The sequence below is a fragment of the Montipora foliosa genome, chromosome 13, assembly GCF_036669935.1.
Source record: "Montipora foliosa isolate CH-2021 chromosome 13, ASM3666993v2, whole genome shotgun sequence".
In the NCBI taxonomy this organism is placed as follows: Eukaryota; Metazoa; Cnidaria; class Anthozoa; order Scleractinia; family Acroporidae; genus Montipora; species Montipora foliosa.
This window is the reverse complement of record NC_090881.1, coordinates 33,453,517-33,471,016: the sequence shown is the minus strand read 5'-3', so window position 1 is coordinate 33,471,016 and position 17,500 is coordinate 33,453,517. Positions and strand designations below refer to the sequence as shown.

General features: G+C 39.8%; 2 protein-coding genes across 3 annotated transcripts in view; both read right to left on the bottom strand.

Annotated features, from left to right (window-relative positions):
• Positions 1-2,778: 2,778 nt before the first annotated feature.
• LOC137982145 (vang-like protein 2-B) lies at positions 2,779-5,382 on the bottom strand. The gene has a single exon (XM_068829209.1). The coding sequence runs from the start codon at positions 5,187-5,189 to the stop codon at positions 3,684-3,686; it is 1,506 nt and encodes a 501-aa protein (XP_068685310.1). The 5' UTR covers positions 5,190-5,382; the 3' UTR covers positions 2,779-3,683.
• A 4,511-nt stretch (positions 5,383-9,893) lies between these two features.
• The window catches only part of LOC137982080 (E3 ubiquitin-protein ligase TTC3-like), a 70,905-nt gene continuing 63,298 nt past the window's right edge, over positions 9,894-17,500 (bottom strand). For both annotated transcript variants that reach the window (XM_068829124.1, XM_068829123.1), the window contains exons 42-47: positions 16,625-16,709; positions 15,927-16,043; positions 14,273-14,601; positions 13,878-13,995; positions 11,619-11,885; positions 9,894-11,118 (exon numbers count right to left, since the gene is read on the bottom strand). In XM_068829124.1, coding sequence (XP_068685225.1) covers positions 11,026-11,118; positions 11,619-11,885; positions 13,878-13,995; positions 14,273-14,601; positions 15,927-16,043; positions 16,625-16,709 — 1,009 coding nt within the window. In that variant the 3' untranslated portion in view covers positions 9,894-11,025. The remainder of the gene's footprint in view (positions 11,119-11,618; positions 11,886-13,877; positions 13,996-14,272; positions 14,602-15,926; positions 16,044-16,624; positions 16,710-17,500) is intronic.

Below are 17,500 nucleotides of genomic sequence, written 5' to 3'. Positions count from 1 at the left end.
GCAAAAGTAGTCACGCGTGACATGGCTTCTTCTGATTGGTTAAAACAAGCGGTCCCTTGTTTGTTTCGTGCACAAAGTGTATCAAAAAATAAATCCATTTGTGACTGTGCCGGGGCAAGACCGCAAAGTGATAGATCAACACTTCTATCTAATTCACTCTTCTAGACAATTTGCAGTCACCCGCACGAAGGCTTGTAAACATATATCCTGTTGTAGGCTCGGTCAGTTGGGACGAGTGAAAAAATTGAGGTGAGAAAAAACTGGGGACACATCAGTCCTGCCCTCTCTCTAGTTTTCCTGGTCTATTTTCTCCGTGCTAAAAGATCTCACCCTCCGGCTTCCTCAACTCTCTGAGACACTATACTGAGAACAGGTTTGGTATGATGTTTAGTCTGTACAAGTGTTATCGCCGAACCAGGTAAGAACCGGCTCAACAGCGTATAAAAACCCAAGGATGCTCGTGCCTGAGGACAAAACAAAAATGCTTTCGAGGAGTTTGTTAATTTGGCCCTTGGGAATCTTGGGAAATTATATGAAACGAAGAAGCGTGCGTTAGAGGAAGAGACGCGCGTTCAACGAACGCGTGTAGGCTGTTCTTATTACTGGATAGCTTTGTCGAGGGCCGGTTAACAAATTAAACCAGGTATAACAGTTATTCCAGGGATAAATTTACTGCTCTAACAGAACAGAATTTATTCCGGGGTTAAAAGTATTCTGGAATAAAGCACATTTATCCCTAGAATAGAGGTATTACGAGACCTTTTCAGGAACCGGCCCTAGGTGGATAAGTCATTATCCGACAGTTCCAATTTGTGCAAGGATTTCAGTACTTGTCAACCTGTATCTCAAGAACGGATAGCATTTGAGTCGCCCAACTTCACAGTCAGTTTGCTTTTTGTTACGTTGAAAACATGTTAAAAGATCGGCCTTCCAAAATAAGTGGTTAGCAATTTCGGGCCCGAAACGTTTTCGGGACTTTCGAGAAACGGGCCTCTCGGCCCACAAAAAATTATGTCGTGGAATGCCTTCGTTCGGATGGAAGATCGCGCGTGACGGATACTTTTGTTTATTGAAACAACTCATCGCACGGAAAAAAGCAAGTCCCCGCTGTGCTTTTATACCTAGCGACTTCCGCAGAGATTTCTGCCTCTGTGGGCAGTCGCTTTTCTCGCTTTGTGTGTAAAATGAAACTTTAAATATAAGACAAGGGCTAATCCTTCTTCGGTAACTATTTCCGATTACTAAGCTTTAATTAAACTTGTCTTCAAAGTGTCTGCCGAGAATAAAGGAAATCTGATCAAAAGTAAAATTTGAATTTTTTATGAGAAGGTATCTGTTCAATACAAACATCCTTTTTGTTATTCAAATGTCCCAAATATCAGAACAGAAAGAACCTTGTGTTTCGGTAGTCAGTAAGTTTGTCCAGGAGCCGCTCATACTGAACTCATGGATAATTGGCAAACGGTAGAACAAAGCGAGTGATAAAAATGAATTACTCCAGTCTCCGTCGTTTGTAACAATGTGAAAGCAGGCTGATCCCGAAGACAGAACCCTACAGAATTGAGCAAACAAGTGTTTACAATGGAAGTAAACATATTTGATGAAAACTGCCCAATGTTCCAGTTTGAAAAACAAACTTTCGTCATGCGATAAACACTCATCCTCATTGACTGCGCAATTAATTTGTGAATTTAACTTGCAATTTAGGTGCGATTCGCCTGGAGATAAATTAAGAATAAAGCCAGGATCCGAGCCAGGATTCGAGCCAGGATCCGAGCTAGGATTCGAGACCTAACCGAGAGCTAACCTAACCTAGCCAAGACCTACCCTAACCCTAACTAGACTAAAACCAACGCAAATAGACCTAACCTAACCGAGAGATTCCAGAATAAATAGCGGAGAAAGCTCATCTTAGCTCGAATCCTGGCTGGAATCCTGGCTGGAAACCTGGCTCGGATCCTAGCTCGAATCCTGGCTCGAAGTTTAGGTCTCCTCATTCGCCTGTTCGTTATTACTTTTACTCAAAAACTTAATTAGCTGTGCGACTTCACCCGATTGTTCCCGAACTTCCCGAAGATCCTTCGTAAAGACAAAAAAAAAAAAGGGCCAATCAAAAACTCTGAGGAAACATGAAGGAATTAGGGATTTCTGTTCTGACGAAATACAAGTGGTCATTGAGTACAGTTCAAGTATTTGATAATCGGAAATCTAAGATAAAGTCTGCTTGTTAACTTCTCTTGTGTGGATATCACCTCTCAGCAAGGCATGTCATCCTACTTTCCTGTATCCAGTGCAATATATTATTTTCAAGATCAAGTATGTTTGTGTAACTAAAAATGATCCATAAGAAAGTAAATAAAACTCGAGTCACGGATCAAAGCATTAATTAAAGTAGTGCTGAAGTATCGGTACACAGAAAAACATATTGGGGAAACACGAATTGCTTCCCGAGCTAATCTTAGACCGATATCTCTTCCCGAGAGGGTCAATCAAGTCCACCTTGTAAAGTTGATCTTGCAAATATTTAAAGCGTTAAACATGATGTGACATTTTCTATTGTGAAGAGAAATTATTTTTCTTTGAAGATGCGTCAACGCTCCAGATGTATATATTGAAAACGTCGAGTTTTAATTAAACCCCATGCGTTAAAAGATATCTATCGCCAGAAGACAATAAACGGGGAAGATTTCACGCAGCCAAGAAGAAATTGCGCAATTAAGACATCCTTGAAAGGGGTTGGCGGGTGTTTCTTTGTAAGAATTCAATTCAAACAAACCATTTTCTTTAATCGTGTAGTTTATTTGAAAACAGATTGATAGTTGTTTTGTAATAGGAAAAATACAAACAATAATCGTATCTGGTTGGTTTGAAGTATTTGAACGAAGCAGACAGTTCAATTCAGATAGAAATAAACAGCTTGAGAAAATTAGTACCACAACAATTATATGCATAGTTTTAAGCCCGTTCGCGACCACAACAATCAGGCATTTACAACTAAAAAGATAAAACGCAAATAAAGTAACCCACGGCAATTTTAACTCTTGAAAAAAATTAACTCAGCTTTTAAACGCCATTATCACTACTAGAGAAGCCTAAATGTAACAGTTATTCTCGATCTTTAATAAGAAATGGAAATGACCTCGATCAAGAGAAAACAAAGATAAATATTTTCTCTTGCCTCGATCCAGTTGCGATAACCATTAATTGGAGGAAGAGAACTTCGTCCAAGTCCTTTACCAACCAAGACCAACTTCTAAAAATCACGGCGAAACGTCGAACATGGCAAAATATTTAAGGTCAAAGCAATTCTGCGTTTATGTGAATAATGACTACAGCTTTTGGCCCGTTAACATTAATATTACAAATCTAAAACTCATTTATATGTACACTATGAGCGAACCAAGTACATGGTTCCAGAAATCCTTGCGTCTAGCTAATGAAATGAGAATTCTAAACATTACAAAGGTGGTCACAATCCACTTGAAGATTGAAAGAACAAGAAAAACAATATATTGTACATTTCATGATGAAATAAACATACAACTCGCGATCGTGAACAACGTCCGTAACTTAACCGAGGCAAACGTATGTTCCTCTCTTGGAGAGCACACTTGAGAAGAAATAGCCCAAAATTACAGTTACAAAAATATTTAGTTCATTCTGTTTGACAATGAAAGTTCAATTCAGACGGATGTTTCGGAATTTAATCGAAGTACAAACTTGTTGCTTTCAAAATCAAACTCGTCCTCTGAAATGTCAAAATACGGGAGTCTGCGAACAGTAACAATTAAAGAAAGATCGTCGCCTTTCAGTTGGAAAACTGTTGACGACGATAACGTTTTTGTGACTTGTTCCTCGCAAACTAAACTCCAACTCTGGGTGCGACGTTTTGTTGTAAACTCAACACACGGTTGTTCGTTTATGTAACGCTCTAAGAACGCCTTGGGTGTCATATCAAAAGTCAGGCAATGCGCAAGGTGTTTGATAATGCCATCCATTGTGTAACGATGGTGAAGTCGAACAGTTCTGAGATATTTCTGAAGAGGTCTTGCAAATGAAGGAAACAGTGATTGTGCTGTTTCTTCGGGATCCATTGGAACACAAGGACCGCGTTCCAACTGCACTCTTTTGATGTGTCCGAACGCCTCTTCGCATGCACTGAACAAGCGCGCTTTCCTCCGCTTTATTTTGCGTTCAAATTCTGCTTCTTCATAGAAACGATCGTTTCTCGCCGGATCGCGTCTACGAGTGGAAGCCGCGGTTAAGATGGCCCGAGCGCGAGGATTTACTTTGTCGTTCTGTTTGCCATCGATGTCGTAAAACTTCAGACTTGAAAACTGTTTGTTCGACGACCTTGCCGGAGTTTGCATGAGAAACGGATTATACTCCGGAAAATCCTTGTAATATTGCTCTAACACAAACACTGCTGTTCGTTGGATCGAGAGCGGGCCGATGTTATAGAATTTACTTTCACCGTCCGTGCTGCGAATGACTTTCAATGTAAACAAAGGGTCGTTTTGCCGAATCCAAAGCACAACGAGCGAAGTGTAATGCATAAATAGCAACGTATCCGTTAGATTCACGGCAAAATGAAGAATGTCTGAAAATCGGGGGGTCTGTTTAGAAACGATTCTCAAGCCATAGAAGAGCCAGAAGCATACGATAACAACAAACACGAGGAACATCAAGCCGACTCGAAGGACAAATATACGAGGCATTGAAGCTCGAGATTTCCGAAAATACAAAGCCCATATTGCAACAATTAAAAGAAGCTCTTTCACGGCGAAGCTGATGAAAACACCGTCGCAATCGTAGCCACAGGGTTGAGGTTTCCATGTAACAAGAGGAAATATAACGAAAAGAATGGGCGAAACTACCGCACATATGCTCAAAATCGCTGCTGGAACTAACTTAACATGGCGAACAAAGGTACACGAGAGTGAACGTTTCTCTTTCCCAACGTCGCTCAAAGAAGTTTCACTGAGGGTTACAATTGAGGTTGCTGTTTCTGTGATCGATGTGGCTGTTTCTCCCCAGTTATCGTCCTGTGGAATTACCTGAACTTGTATAATCCCTTCATCTAAGATTTCTTGACTTCCAGCATCGTCTGTCAGTCGCTCCCTCTCCCTCTTGTCTTTTTGATCACGTTCTCTGTCCTTATGCCCGCGGTCAGACCTGTGGCTTGGCATGGTTAGATTTCAGAGAAATCGCAACACTTCAAGATCACTTCTACATTAAAAACGATTTCGACTTTGCGCCGAAGTGTTACACTGCTCAAAATACGTCTTAGAACGAAATGGCGCTCTGAACTCCGGCAGAATTCAATTTGCACGTTCAGTGATACGTTTGATCTATCACTTTCAAGTCGATTTCCTTAAGAGCGACTCCCTTGGGAGATCACGATTGGTCCAAATTAATTTATTAACATTCTTTGCAAATTATTCCCCTTGTTAATAATCCTATTGACATACTCACAGTTGAATTATTATATTCTGGGGAAATGAACCTCGAAATTTTATTCCGGTTTTCAGAGTTAAAATATTCGACAGAACAGCACTGGTGCGAATTCCAAAAGATTTCAAATGGGCCATTTTTGAATGGTATTTGTATTAATATTTTACAAATTTTCTTGTAACAAACCGCAAAATCGTAGCGTGACTTTTCACAATTGAAATTCGATCACTCGATAAAACGATTATTCAAAAACAAAACATGTGCAATAAAGGAAGTTGTTGTGTTTGCGAATTAAGTCTTTCAGACTTCTCTTGCTTCATTATTGTTATTAAAAAAAGTGTAAACAGATAAAAACTCCAAGTCAATTGCAGTCCACCGGAAAAAACCTTCGCTGTGGAATTTTGGGAGGACATACGAAATAATTTGAAGAATGCAGTTCTGTTTTTACACAAAACCTATTAATTTAATGAAGTCTGTACAGTCAAGATTCATATGACAATCACGATGCAAGCGATGGACAACATGGCATGCATAACAACATCTGACATTTCGCGCGCGATCTGGCCTGCGCGCAGACTCTGTCTCGAATGGCGCGGGATCATTATCCTGAGGATTGGGATACTGAACGCGCGCCATTCGAAAACGGAGAGCCATGTAGGGTTTTCAGCTGAGCGCGCGTAAGCCACACACGCAATTTTAAAGCTCATGATTCAAAATGGGTCACCGAAAATAAACAAATAATGGTGACCAGGAGCTCTAATGGCTGCTGATGGGCCTTATACGGCGGCCATATTGTTTGGGAACGAGTTTCGATGGGGCAAAACAAAAGTTTTCAATCCTCGTGACTTAACATGGCCGCCGTGTGATAAAGAGGCTTTCTTCACACAAATAAGGATAATGTTTTTAGATATACGGTTAGGGTAATCATATCAAGACTAAATTTGGCCAGGGTATTAAGTACCCATGATAGATTTCTCACATCACATTCCCTTCCAAAATGTCGTTACCATTGCAACGATATAAGGCTTTCTTTGAGCCTTAAATGTCTTTTTGGAAAAAGAAAAACAGAACGGTGAAATCTTCCCATGCAGAGTTCCCCGATAATGTTAGAAATATTTTCTAAAATATTTAAAATGAAAAAAAATCCTTAGGCCAGTTCCAAAGAAAAATCAGTTTTTCACCCTCTAAATTTACTTAAATTTTTAAGAAATAAATTTCAAATTAAAGTTAACATGCAAAAAATGAAAACAATCAACCGTCCGGAAGCAAGTGAAGTCGCTTTTGTCAGCGTCAGCTGTTTCAACCAAGAAAAATTTAACTTTTCACAGCGAAATTTTTATGTTTCCTCCTAATTTCAGTTTTACAATTGTGTGGTTTACATTCCTGCTTCAATAAAAACTTCGGTGGCACCTAATGTATCCAAACGGACTTACAGACCTTATTCGTAAACGACGGTCAATTTATAATTCTTTTGTCCAAGTGCAAATCCCTGGGGGAGGGGGGTGGGGGGTGGGTACTTGGGTCAATTTTAGCTGGGTATGTACCACTTGCCTCTCAGAACCCCTACCTCCTTTACAGTCAGTTTCATGGCCAATTACTGACCCCATCTTAGACACTTTCGGGTAAATGTAATTTTAGCGACCCCAACTTAGTCACTTTCTGTTTATGCATAAACCTTACATATAGCCTTTTAATTGTAATTTCAGAACGGAATAAAATGAGACTAGAAAATATTAAATCAATAGCGCCACAGTTCTTTTTTTTTTTAACAACTGTTTTTTCCGCGAATCTTTCCATTTTAAAATCCCACTAGCCAGAATTTTTTTACTCCCACAATCTCGACAATTTGCGACCCCAGTCTAGTAAGTCTGTTGAAAATGCAACCCCAAATGTAGGGGATGAAGTTCCCGGTGTTGTGGCTGTCTTTTGTGAGTATATGGGTGGGTGGGTATAGCAGGTCCACATCAGCTGAATAGCTGCCAAAACTTCAACCTGCTTAAACAAATAAATAACAAACAAACAAACCCCATTACCCTCCTAAAATGAGACTTGGTAGGCTAATCTGCGCATTAGCAAAAGAATAATAAAAGGTGACAATTATGAAAAAGGTCTAGAGTGATTTTACTTGACCCGCGAAACAGAGAATAATAGTTATTGTGATGAAATGAATCATATGAACTGCGGATATGAAATCAAATAAAGCTAGGATCTTCGCAGTTATGAACGCAATTTTTACAATTGCGTAGAGAAGCCTGAGGCTTCTCTACGCAATTGTAAAAATTGCGTTCATAACTGCGAAGATCATAGCTTCATTTGAATAGTTATTGTGTAACACTACGTCCTAATTAGACCTATTGTTTTTCTGTTACTCAGACTATTTAGATCTAAAACGGTAGTGCAGTAAAGAGAAATGTAAAATGAAGAATTTCACTTAATAAAAAGTATTACAATAACTGTCGTATAATTTATCTCTTCAGTTGTGTCATTATTGTGTGTTCTGTTTTTGTGTCAGTTTTTTCATCCTCGATCTTAATTTCACCATGTGATATGGGCTTTTACGCACATATAGCGTGTAATATTCCACTATATATTTCACGGGTCAAGTAAAATCACTCTATTGTTTCCCGCAAGAGATGATACCAAATCAAAGGAAGGTATTTCTGACCACGTGGCGTCTGGGGTATTTTGCAGAACGCCGAATGGTTAGCGTGTATGGATCTATGCAACTATTTCTAAATTGGTTAGCTTTCAGTTATTGTCGCGTATATGTACAATTATCACCGTCAAACATCGATTTTATAATTATTTCTGGTCAACCGCTGATGGTTTTAATATGGGCATTCGTACGTTCCTTTCTTCAGTAAGTGGTCTCGTATCTGGTGGTATTGCATGCAGTTTCTGGATCGTTCTGTTAGTGAAGCATTCCGGCATTGTAATTAAATGATATTTGGTTCAAAAATAAAGTGGCATCTCTCTAATCATAGTTAATGCATGGAGATGGTTATGAAACTGGACAATTTCCTTTGTTTCATGTTTTTGTCCGTATTTTTGGCCTTGACACTGCACAAAACACACCTTTTTTCGAGAAGACAACCAATCAAATCCTTCGATTAATTAAATTATGCGCAACTAATTTGCGAACCCGTGCGAAGAAAAAACAAAAGGTCGTGCAGGCTCACGGTCTATTCAATATCGATTGAAACAACATTGTTCTCGCTTTTGAAAGTAATAAGGTTTCATAACCAGTCCTTCGATTAACTATGCTCTAATCGAGAAGACATTTGAGTCATTCCTATCGACCTCACGTCGTCGCCGGTCTCCCTGTCGGGCGCGACAATTCTCAAAACGGTTTCGACTATCAATGGTCAGCCTCAGGAGGGGAGGTGGGGGTGGGGGAGGGTGGCTCTTAACTACAGAAAGACAATGGTTTCTAAGGAAGCTTTTTAGTCAAGGGCCCTACAAAAGGTTGCATGGATGGTTTTTTCAAGTATTAGACGTTTTTCAATGGCAATCTGACATCACTTCAACCAAAAGGGGTATGCGAAACTAGTCCCAGTCCTCTACCGTGCGTTTTCAGTGAATAGAGGTTAACCATGACGTTTCCGCCAAACGTCGGAATGAAATTAGGGTTTTGCCAAAAATGTAAGAACCCTGCTTGATATCAGTTCATTTTTGTCCTATTTAGCTCCAGATATCAAGCAACTTCTCAAAGGAACGAGACAAGTTAAAATTAGAGAATGCCTAACTTCTCTATTAACATGTAAAAATTCTCAGGAAACGAAAAGGATTAGGCGGTTTTTTCACCAGATGGGAACCGTCCCACCATTTTTCGTAAACTGTAGCTTGGAATTTCTATTTGGATAAAAAGAATAGAATTTTTTTTGGAACTGATATTTTGAAAAGTGTATCAAAGGAGGGTCTTGTGACGTCATACTTTTTGTTAAAATCCATGCCACAGATTTGTGTTAGAACGTTCTCATACTGTTGCGTTACAAATCTGCGAAAAACATAGTTCACTTGCTCAGTTTTTTGGGATTTTCTGTTTTGGTCACGTGATTCACAAAATATGGTTGTGAGTCGAACTACACAAAGAAATGTTAAATAGAACACACTTGTCAAAAAAGGATAACTTTAGATTTAAAAGGTCTCGAGAAATGACTATTTCAAGGGGTCCATAGCAACGGTATGGTATTTACGAATTTGCTGCAGCGCACAGGGCCATATGGAAAAACCATTGTCTAAGAGGAGAGCTGTGCAAGGGCCCTACTATATGCAACTGTCTTTTCGGACCCACAGAGGCCTTTTAATCTACACGTTTGTACGCCTTGTGGCAAGGGCAAGTGATTTCCTTCCACTTATTTCCATATTTTTTTTTATCTTATCAAGTGGTAACTACATAAAATCAAATCACCAAAAATAAGCAAACTGATTCTACTTTTAGACTTTAATTGTGAAACAATTTCTAAAAACCTCCATCAAAGTTTAATTTGAAACAAGTCTTTTGATAACAAAAACATTTTTATTCGAAGGGTGATCATCGAAATACTTTAAAAACTAATATACGAAGTTTTAACAAAGATAAAAATCTTATCTGTTGTTGGAGGACTCAAATAGGGAGACCATAAAAAAACTAGGAGAAACTAATTTTATTTAATATTTTGTGTTATGGGCATTGCAACCGAATTGTTAACCTGACAACATCGATTAAATTTTCACCTTGGAAACCAGTCGAGACAAGTTATAAATTATTCTTGTAAGATCCACCCAATTTCACATTGGCCTAGTTTTTGGTGATGATCACAATCCAAGCAAGCGTGACACTATAATGCCATGATAAGACATAATGTGTGACAACCAAAAATCGTAGCAATAGGCCATTTCCGAGTTCATGTCTGCCTCCTCTTCAAAGCGAGTCTAAGTGCGAAGTTCTTCTTATGATAATTAGTTTTCATTCATATGTAAAGTAGAACTAATTACCATTACAAAAATTTCGCACTTAGACTCGCTTTGAAGAGGAGGCAGACATGAACTCTGAAATGGCCTAATCAAGTAAGGGAGGTTGGGCAATTTCTCTCCAAATACGAATTTCTCTTTCTTCAGCATCAGGAGGATCAACTGCGACATAATTGAATATTTTCTCTGTGCTTTCTTGGGTACGGTTTGTTGTCCTACTTCAATTGTGCAAGAAAGTTTTCGGTCATGATACGAACTCCTTCCCTTCTAACAGGAACAGTTTACTTTTGTATCTGCCTGGTGGACGGTTGAGAGGAGAAAGAGACCACTGGCCAATGACGAAAACAAACTGGGATGAGCAGGCACGGCGCTTCCTTAGCTACCTAACTGTGTGATCAAAATTATAAAGGAGTGGTCTCCAGTCATGTTCAAACGTAACTGGGGGCGTGTATTTTAAGTAGCGCTGACCAAGATCGCGAGCCAGGGCAGAGGTCGCCTCTCCTGTCCGTCAGCCCGTGAAATACTCGGAAAAAGAGGCCTTTGTAGCAGGGAACCAAAACCTCGCCTCTTGAAAATAAAATGGCCCTTCCCTCGAATGTTGAAATTACACTTTGCAATTTACTTCAAACGTGGAAATTCGTCAGGAAGCAAGGCATGGACTCTGCAAGTTGGACATGTGCTTTGCTCCCCTAGCAACCACTTCCGAATACACTGAAACAAAAAAAAATTAAGTTAGCAACCTTTGTCGTGCTCATCACTAAGGGCGAACAAAGGTTGATTGTTTTGAGATTCATGTCCTCCTGGCATATTTTTCACGTTTAATTTAGGGTCAGTAAACAGCTATTACAATGGCTCTCGGGATTGGTTCAGAAAACAATGGACACAAAGAACGATACAAAAGAAACAATGGATTCTACCCCAAAAAACAATAGAGCTGTGTCCTTAAGGGAGCCAATGAAATTAGAGGTTGTAAAGAGTTACGTCCTATATCTTAATTTATGCACGTGTGACGTTAACGGGTTGAGCACCGATAAGACAAAAGGCAAAATAATAATATATAATATATATTTTTTTTTTGTGGGGGGGGGGGGGGTGGGGGGGGGACTATTCTAATTATAGATGGGCCCTGAGCTCCTTGATTTAAAACCTCTTCTGATTTTGAAGTATCAGGAATATACCACTCCACCCCAAAAAGGATTAAACAATCTTACGGCTGAATGATATCGGTGTCCACATTCCAATGTAACAATATTATTGGTTGCATTCATGTCTTCATGACATATGACGCACGGATCGTCTTCGTTCCTCCCGCCAACAACTGACGTCTTAGACACTTCCGGCGCAATCGGCTTCGCCATTGGCTGGACTGAATGTCCGGGTGCTGGCTGGGGTACCTGTTGCATGGCAGCTGTTTTTGTTGCTCGCTGAATTGTGGGACTGTTGGAGGGCTGAGAGCCAGAGGGACGCAATGAGCCAGCCTTAAATGGTGGGAAAGTCAACACAATTACTAGTACAGGTAATCGCAACGGATGAAAGCACTGTTAAGATTTAACTGCATCCGTATTTTCAACGTTCTCGAAAATTTGAAATTAGGGGTTGCTTTAAACAAAGGACGCAAGAAGAAGCACAAGCAACATACACAAACCCAGAAGCGTCTTGATCATCAGGGCCAATTGTTACAACAAGAGATACTTTTCAACCCTTTTATTCCCACGATAGAAAAGTTTATTCTCCCAACAAGTAATAGAGAGTTCTTTGTCGGGTAGTCATGAGAATTTGGTGTTACATCAAGATCACATATCTTAAGTTGATAACAATCTTCATTCTCAATACCTGTGTGACTGACATTTCATTGAAATTGTGAAGAGAATTTATATACCTATCATTCCCGGGAGTGATAGGGTTCAGTTCAAAATAATGCGCCTGCATGAGTATGTTGAATGTGCTGATGCTTTCATTTTAAATGTAGACCAGCCCTAGCTACAGACAAGAGGCCAAAGGCTCCACGTGGAAATGACGATAGCAAAAGTCTCCTTGAGCTTTGTTAGCGAGCAGTTCAGACCAAATGATTCTGGAGACTGAACCGTTAAAGTAAATGAGTTACGTTTAAAATTAAAAAAAAAAAGAGCCTTACAACTCAGAGTCTTTTAATGGAGTGCTATGTACGAGTCCAATAAGTCAGATATGTGATTCAAGCACGCATAAATTCAAGTCAGCATTCCTTTGTTTTTACATACACTAGCTCCACTGTATCAAATTCCTGTTTGGCTAAAAGTGCACCTAAACCCAAACATTTTTCGTTCCTAATATAACTCTCCCCATGCAAAGCAAACATATGCCACTAATGTCACCCAGAATTTCGTTTTTTCTGTGCCGTGCAAACCACGTAAACGTGGCCGAACTAGCGGTAATTTGGATCCACGACCGTAATGTGAGAGGTACAAACTGCTTTGCACTCCTGTCTTCAAAGAAATTTTGCATTGCAAAGAACTTTGTGAAGTAAAATCGAGAATAGACCCACACCTCTCACAATACGATCGTGGGTCCAAATAACTGCTCGTTTTGATAACTTTGCGCGTCGTGCCCAGCAGATAAAAAGCGAAATTTTGAGGTAAGAATCGTCAAACAAGTTTGCTTTCGGTGTAGAGACCAATATTGTAGACTAAAAATATTTAAATTTAAGAGTATGTTATCCTCCTAATGAAAAGTATTTAATAGTTTGACGCAGGCTTATTTTATTTTACTCAACTTCGTCCTTATTGTTTAAACAGAAAAAGAAAGCAAGTATGGACAGGGAGGCCACAACAGCGAAACCATTTACTGTGGTTTCAAACAAAAATTGCAAATTATAATGAGATTAAAAGCAGCAAGTAATGCTACAGTTAAGTGATCGGGCCATGTTGCACTTCAGGCAGACAGATTTTCAGGTTTCAGGATTGACAGGATCAATATAGATTCAGGAGAGCGTTCATGTAATATTCAAAAAGTTTGACTTTGAAGGATTTCAGCGATAGGGAGTTGACCGGTGGCTCAGTTGGTTGTGCATCGGGCTGCCAAGCGGGAGGTCGAGAGCTTGAGAGCTCGACTCCGGCCGGACCAACACTCAGGGTCTTAAAATAACTGAGGAGAAAGGAAGAAGACGTGTGAGGGGTGGATTTATTTTCAATCAGATGGAAAACTTTTCTAAATTTTTCTTAACCACAAAACGCTTTTTTGAATGTTTCCAAAACCTGGTTACTCTTCTATTTTTAACAAATAACTACAGAGTTCTGAATGCGTCCACGGTTGATTGAAAAATCACCCGCATGTGACTAAGGTACCACGCCTTCGTGTTTAAAAACGTGACAAGGGATATGTGCTAAAAGCGAAGATAAACCAGTTTTCCCCTTTTACCGAGCTTAACAGAATAAGACAACGAAATGACAACATCGGATCTATCTTATTTGATAACAACTGTTAGCATAAATCACCTTTTTCTTTTTCTCGACAAGCTCTGACACGCTGCTGACGATATCCTCCAGCGACAAACCAGTCAGTGAGCCATGTTTATTCTGTCGCACCTCTTTAATCAATCCGGTCAACTCTAACCTGAAAAAACGTAGGTGGGACATAACTTCAATTTTGTGCGGAAAAAATACCTATAGTCAAAGCTTCAACACTTCAGTTTTAGTTCGCCATCATGATCTATTTCTTTCAGCCAGTTGCAGCAGTTTCAGCAATAGGGTGCAGCAAATGACCCTCTTGTTCCACAAACTAGAAGTGTGAACATACAAATAAAAGCCACTCAGCTGACTAAGCAGTACTTTCTATAAGTAATTTTTCCTGCCACTTACATATCTGTCCGTTACTATTCCTTGTCACTTACCTAGACAAATTGGGGTACATAGTTGACAGACGAAGCATGATCTTCTCAAAGCTATTGGACTTTGCCTTTTCAGATATGTTTGCTGCAGCTGCAACAGCACCGGGGACTGCAGCAGTGGCAGCAGCCATTGAGGCGGGTTTATCTCCACCACCAACAGCAGTGCTCGTTGTTGTTGGAGGACCAGTAGTTCCAGGGCGTGCCACAGTCGCACCAGCAGATGGATTAGGGAGGGGAGGGTTAGCTGCCCTTGGTACGAAAGCACTGTTTTCCACAAGGGATTGAGGCGGGGGATGCGGTTGAATTTGGTTTTTCTGTTGTTGTCCTGGTACCTAGCAGAGAAAAGAGTGGACTTATAAACAACAGGAAAAATGAACTTACCAACAACACATGACTTCTCACCTCTGGGAAAGGGTTCGCGCGCTATGTTTTGTGCATTGAGCATACCGTATTTTACAGTGGGGCACGATTGACTTCATGTTTAGCTCTACTACTCGACTCAACTGCTAAATGATATACTTAAAGAGGCTCGTAAGGTTTCGTTGCTACACCGGAAGTGAAAAGATGACGTAAAATCGCGCGAACCGGAAATAAAACTTGCCAAAAAAAATGTCTTTATCTCGAAATTTTGATCAGTGACCTATCTTGATTTTTTGCATGCACGTATCATTATTCAAGATGGCAATTCAAATAAAAAAATTTCGGGGAAAGTTATCTGGTACAATTTTCTGTCAACTATAAAACGCCTTTTTTCGATGTATCTTAAATTCTACTAGATAACTTTTTAAAGAATTTAGGGAGATTCCCAACAAAGAAATAAAAACGGTAGGTCACCGACTGAAATTTAGAGAACCTTTTTGTGGACCTGGCGCGTTGCCATGATAACCAAGATGACGTCATAAGTACCCTTAAAGTATTACCCAACAATAGAGTTGCAAAGATATTTATAGTTAGCCTACACTATGAAATCTCCTTCTTTGGTATCTTTCATCGTTTCACAAACACTATAGCCACAAAAATCCCTTTTGAGCCTCCTTAATAACTTTTACAAGCAGCCGTAAGTATGACCCGAGAAAACGATATTGTTAATATGCAATAGCAAATATACAAACGAAAACCAAAAGAACAAAAAAGTGATCTTGACGATATCGTTGACAGCCCTAACGACAAGTAATCGAGGATTAGAAGAACCGAAAAGAAATAAATATCTCAACAAAAAACAAATACAAACGCAAACCAAAAGTTAACAATAAGGTCAGCCAAAAGATACTCCCAGTTCGTGATCTTCTGCCATAGCCAACTCTACCGCAGCTGGTTAAGGCTGAAGTCAGAAGTTTCTCAAAAGAAAATTTTGAACAGCATTCGGGGGACAAGGAAAACTTACAAACAAAATTACTTGCCTCAAAAACTTGAGAAAGCCAGCGCCTGACTTTAAAAGGCCCAGGAAATTACATGACCGCGGTCGCTATGTATGCTTTTTAACTGTTAACTCATAACTGAAGCTTAAATTGCCCATCACAATTGCTCTACCAATACACCATTTTACAGTTCTGTGCTCAGTTACCTGGTCTTTGAATAAAGGCAAAACTAGAGTTGCTTTGATACAAGAGTAAACACCATTGTCAAGGGTGACAAAAATTCGTCCGCGAACACTTACCAGAGGCTGTAAAACTGGAATGGCTGGATAGGGAGGTGGACCAGGAATGGAGAGATGTGGAACACTGGCAAGAGTGCTGCCATTTTTAAGTAGCTCGATCTGCTCATTAAACGTTGCCTGAAAGAACAACACAAATCAAAGGCTCTGTAAGCCAACTCATTCTTGCATGCAGCGACCAGTGGTTTCAAGGTTGGCCAAGTGACGGGATAAATGCAGATTGTTGTGTGACCCACTGTGCACGAATTTCGAGTCAACAGATGCCTATAGCACCCCAAGAACTCAGGCTGCTGTACATGACTGAGCAAAAAGCATCGTACGTGTGTAACTAGATATTCAACAGGCATATCAACCCACTTTTGCATTTCTCAGAAACTTTTAGAGGTAATTAGGACAATTTAAGGAGTAGCGGCTGTGGGGTGAAATCAGTTAAAATCTTTTGATTTAACGAAACCTCCATTCTAACAAAACGAAGAGCGGCGAAGTAATGTTCCAATCAAATTTCTTTCGAAAAGATTTCAATCAAAGCCATTATATCAGAAAAAATAAGTTTGAAAATCGCTTAATTTAAACTTCAAATTTTGCGGGCGACGCCATCTTGAATGAATGTGTTGTGTTGCTTGCATAAAGAAACACAAAGACCTTTTAGGTTTAAAAGATCACCAATCCGAAAAAAATAGCGTTCAGAAGTCAGCAGATACCTTGCATTGTACTACTCTCTGGTGACACTCCACGGTATAACTCTTCCACGTGGCAATCAACTCCTCCACTTTTGGACCCGAGATTCTATGGACAAAGAACCAAAATCGAATTAGTAATCGAGGAGAAAATGGGTTGAAAGTGCTGACGCACGTTATTTACGAGTGAGATCGTTGTCCAAAGTCGCACGAGCGAGTTGCGAGAAAATCAATGCGACCGTGAAAATAGCACAAATGTACTTTTTATCTCCTTTACAGCAATAGCGCCAATGCCACCTTCGGACAGGATTTTCAACTGGACCAAGCTCAGGACGGTGCCTACTACTGTTCAAAGAAACTTTTGTGCGCTTTGTGAATAGCAGAATATGGGAAAAGCAGATCTAAGCAAGCAAAACGAAACTTGGGGGTAACTACGTATTTTTCAAAGATAATTAATCAACAATATTTGTAAAAAGTTCTTTCCCAAATTCAAGATTTATCATATCTGAAAAATGCATGGTTACCCCCAATTTTCTTTTCGGATACCAAGCGCACTTGCTAAGTTCTGCTTTCTCCGCATAACTTTTAAGCCACGCAAAAATATCCCTGTATTAGTGAGCACCTCGAGATGCGCAATAACAGTAGTAGGCACCGTAATTAAATGGCAAAGCTCCATTCTCGTCACCAGAGCCTCGGATCGACCCAAGGCTCTGGGAAACTATATGTAGGAGAACATGCGCCGTAGGGTTCTCGTAGCCAAAAATTGGCTATTTGAACTTTACGGCGCCTGCTCACTCATCGTGCTAACATGAATGCTCCAATTAAAGACGAGAAAAAACATTAACAGCCGTGAAAAAATAATGAAGGAACAGTTCGCCTTAATGCAATGATTGATTATAG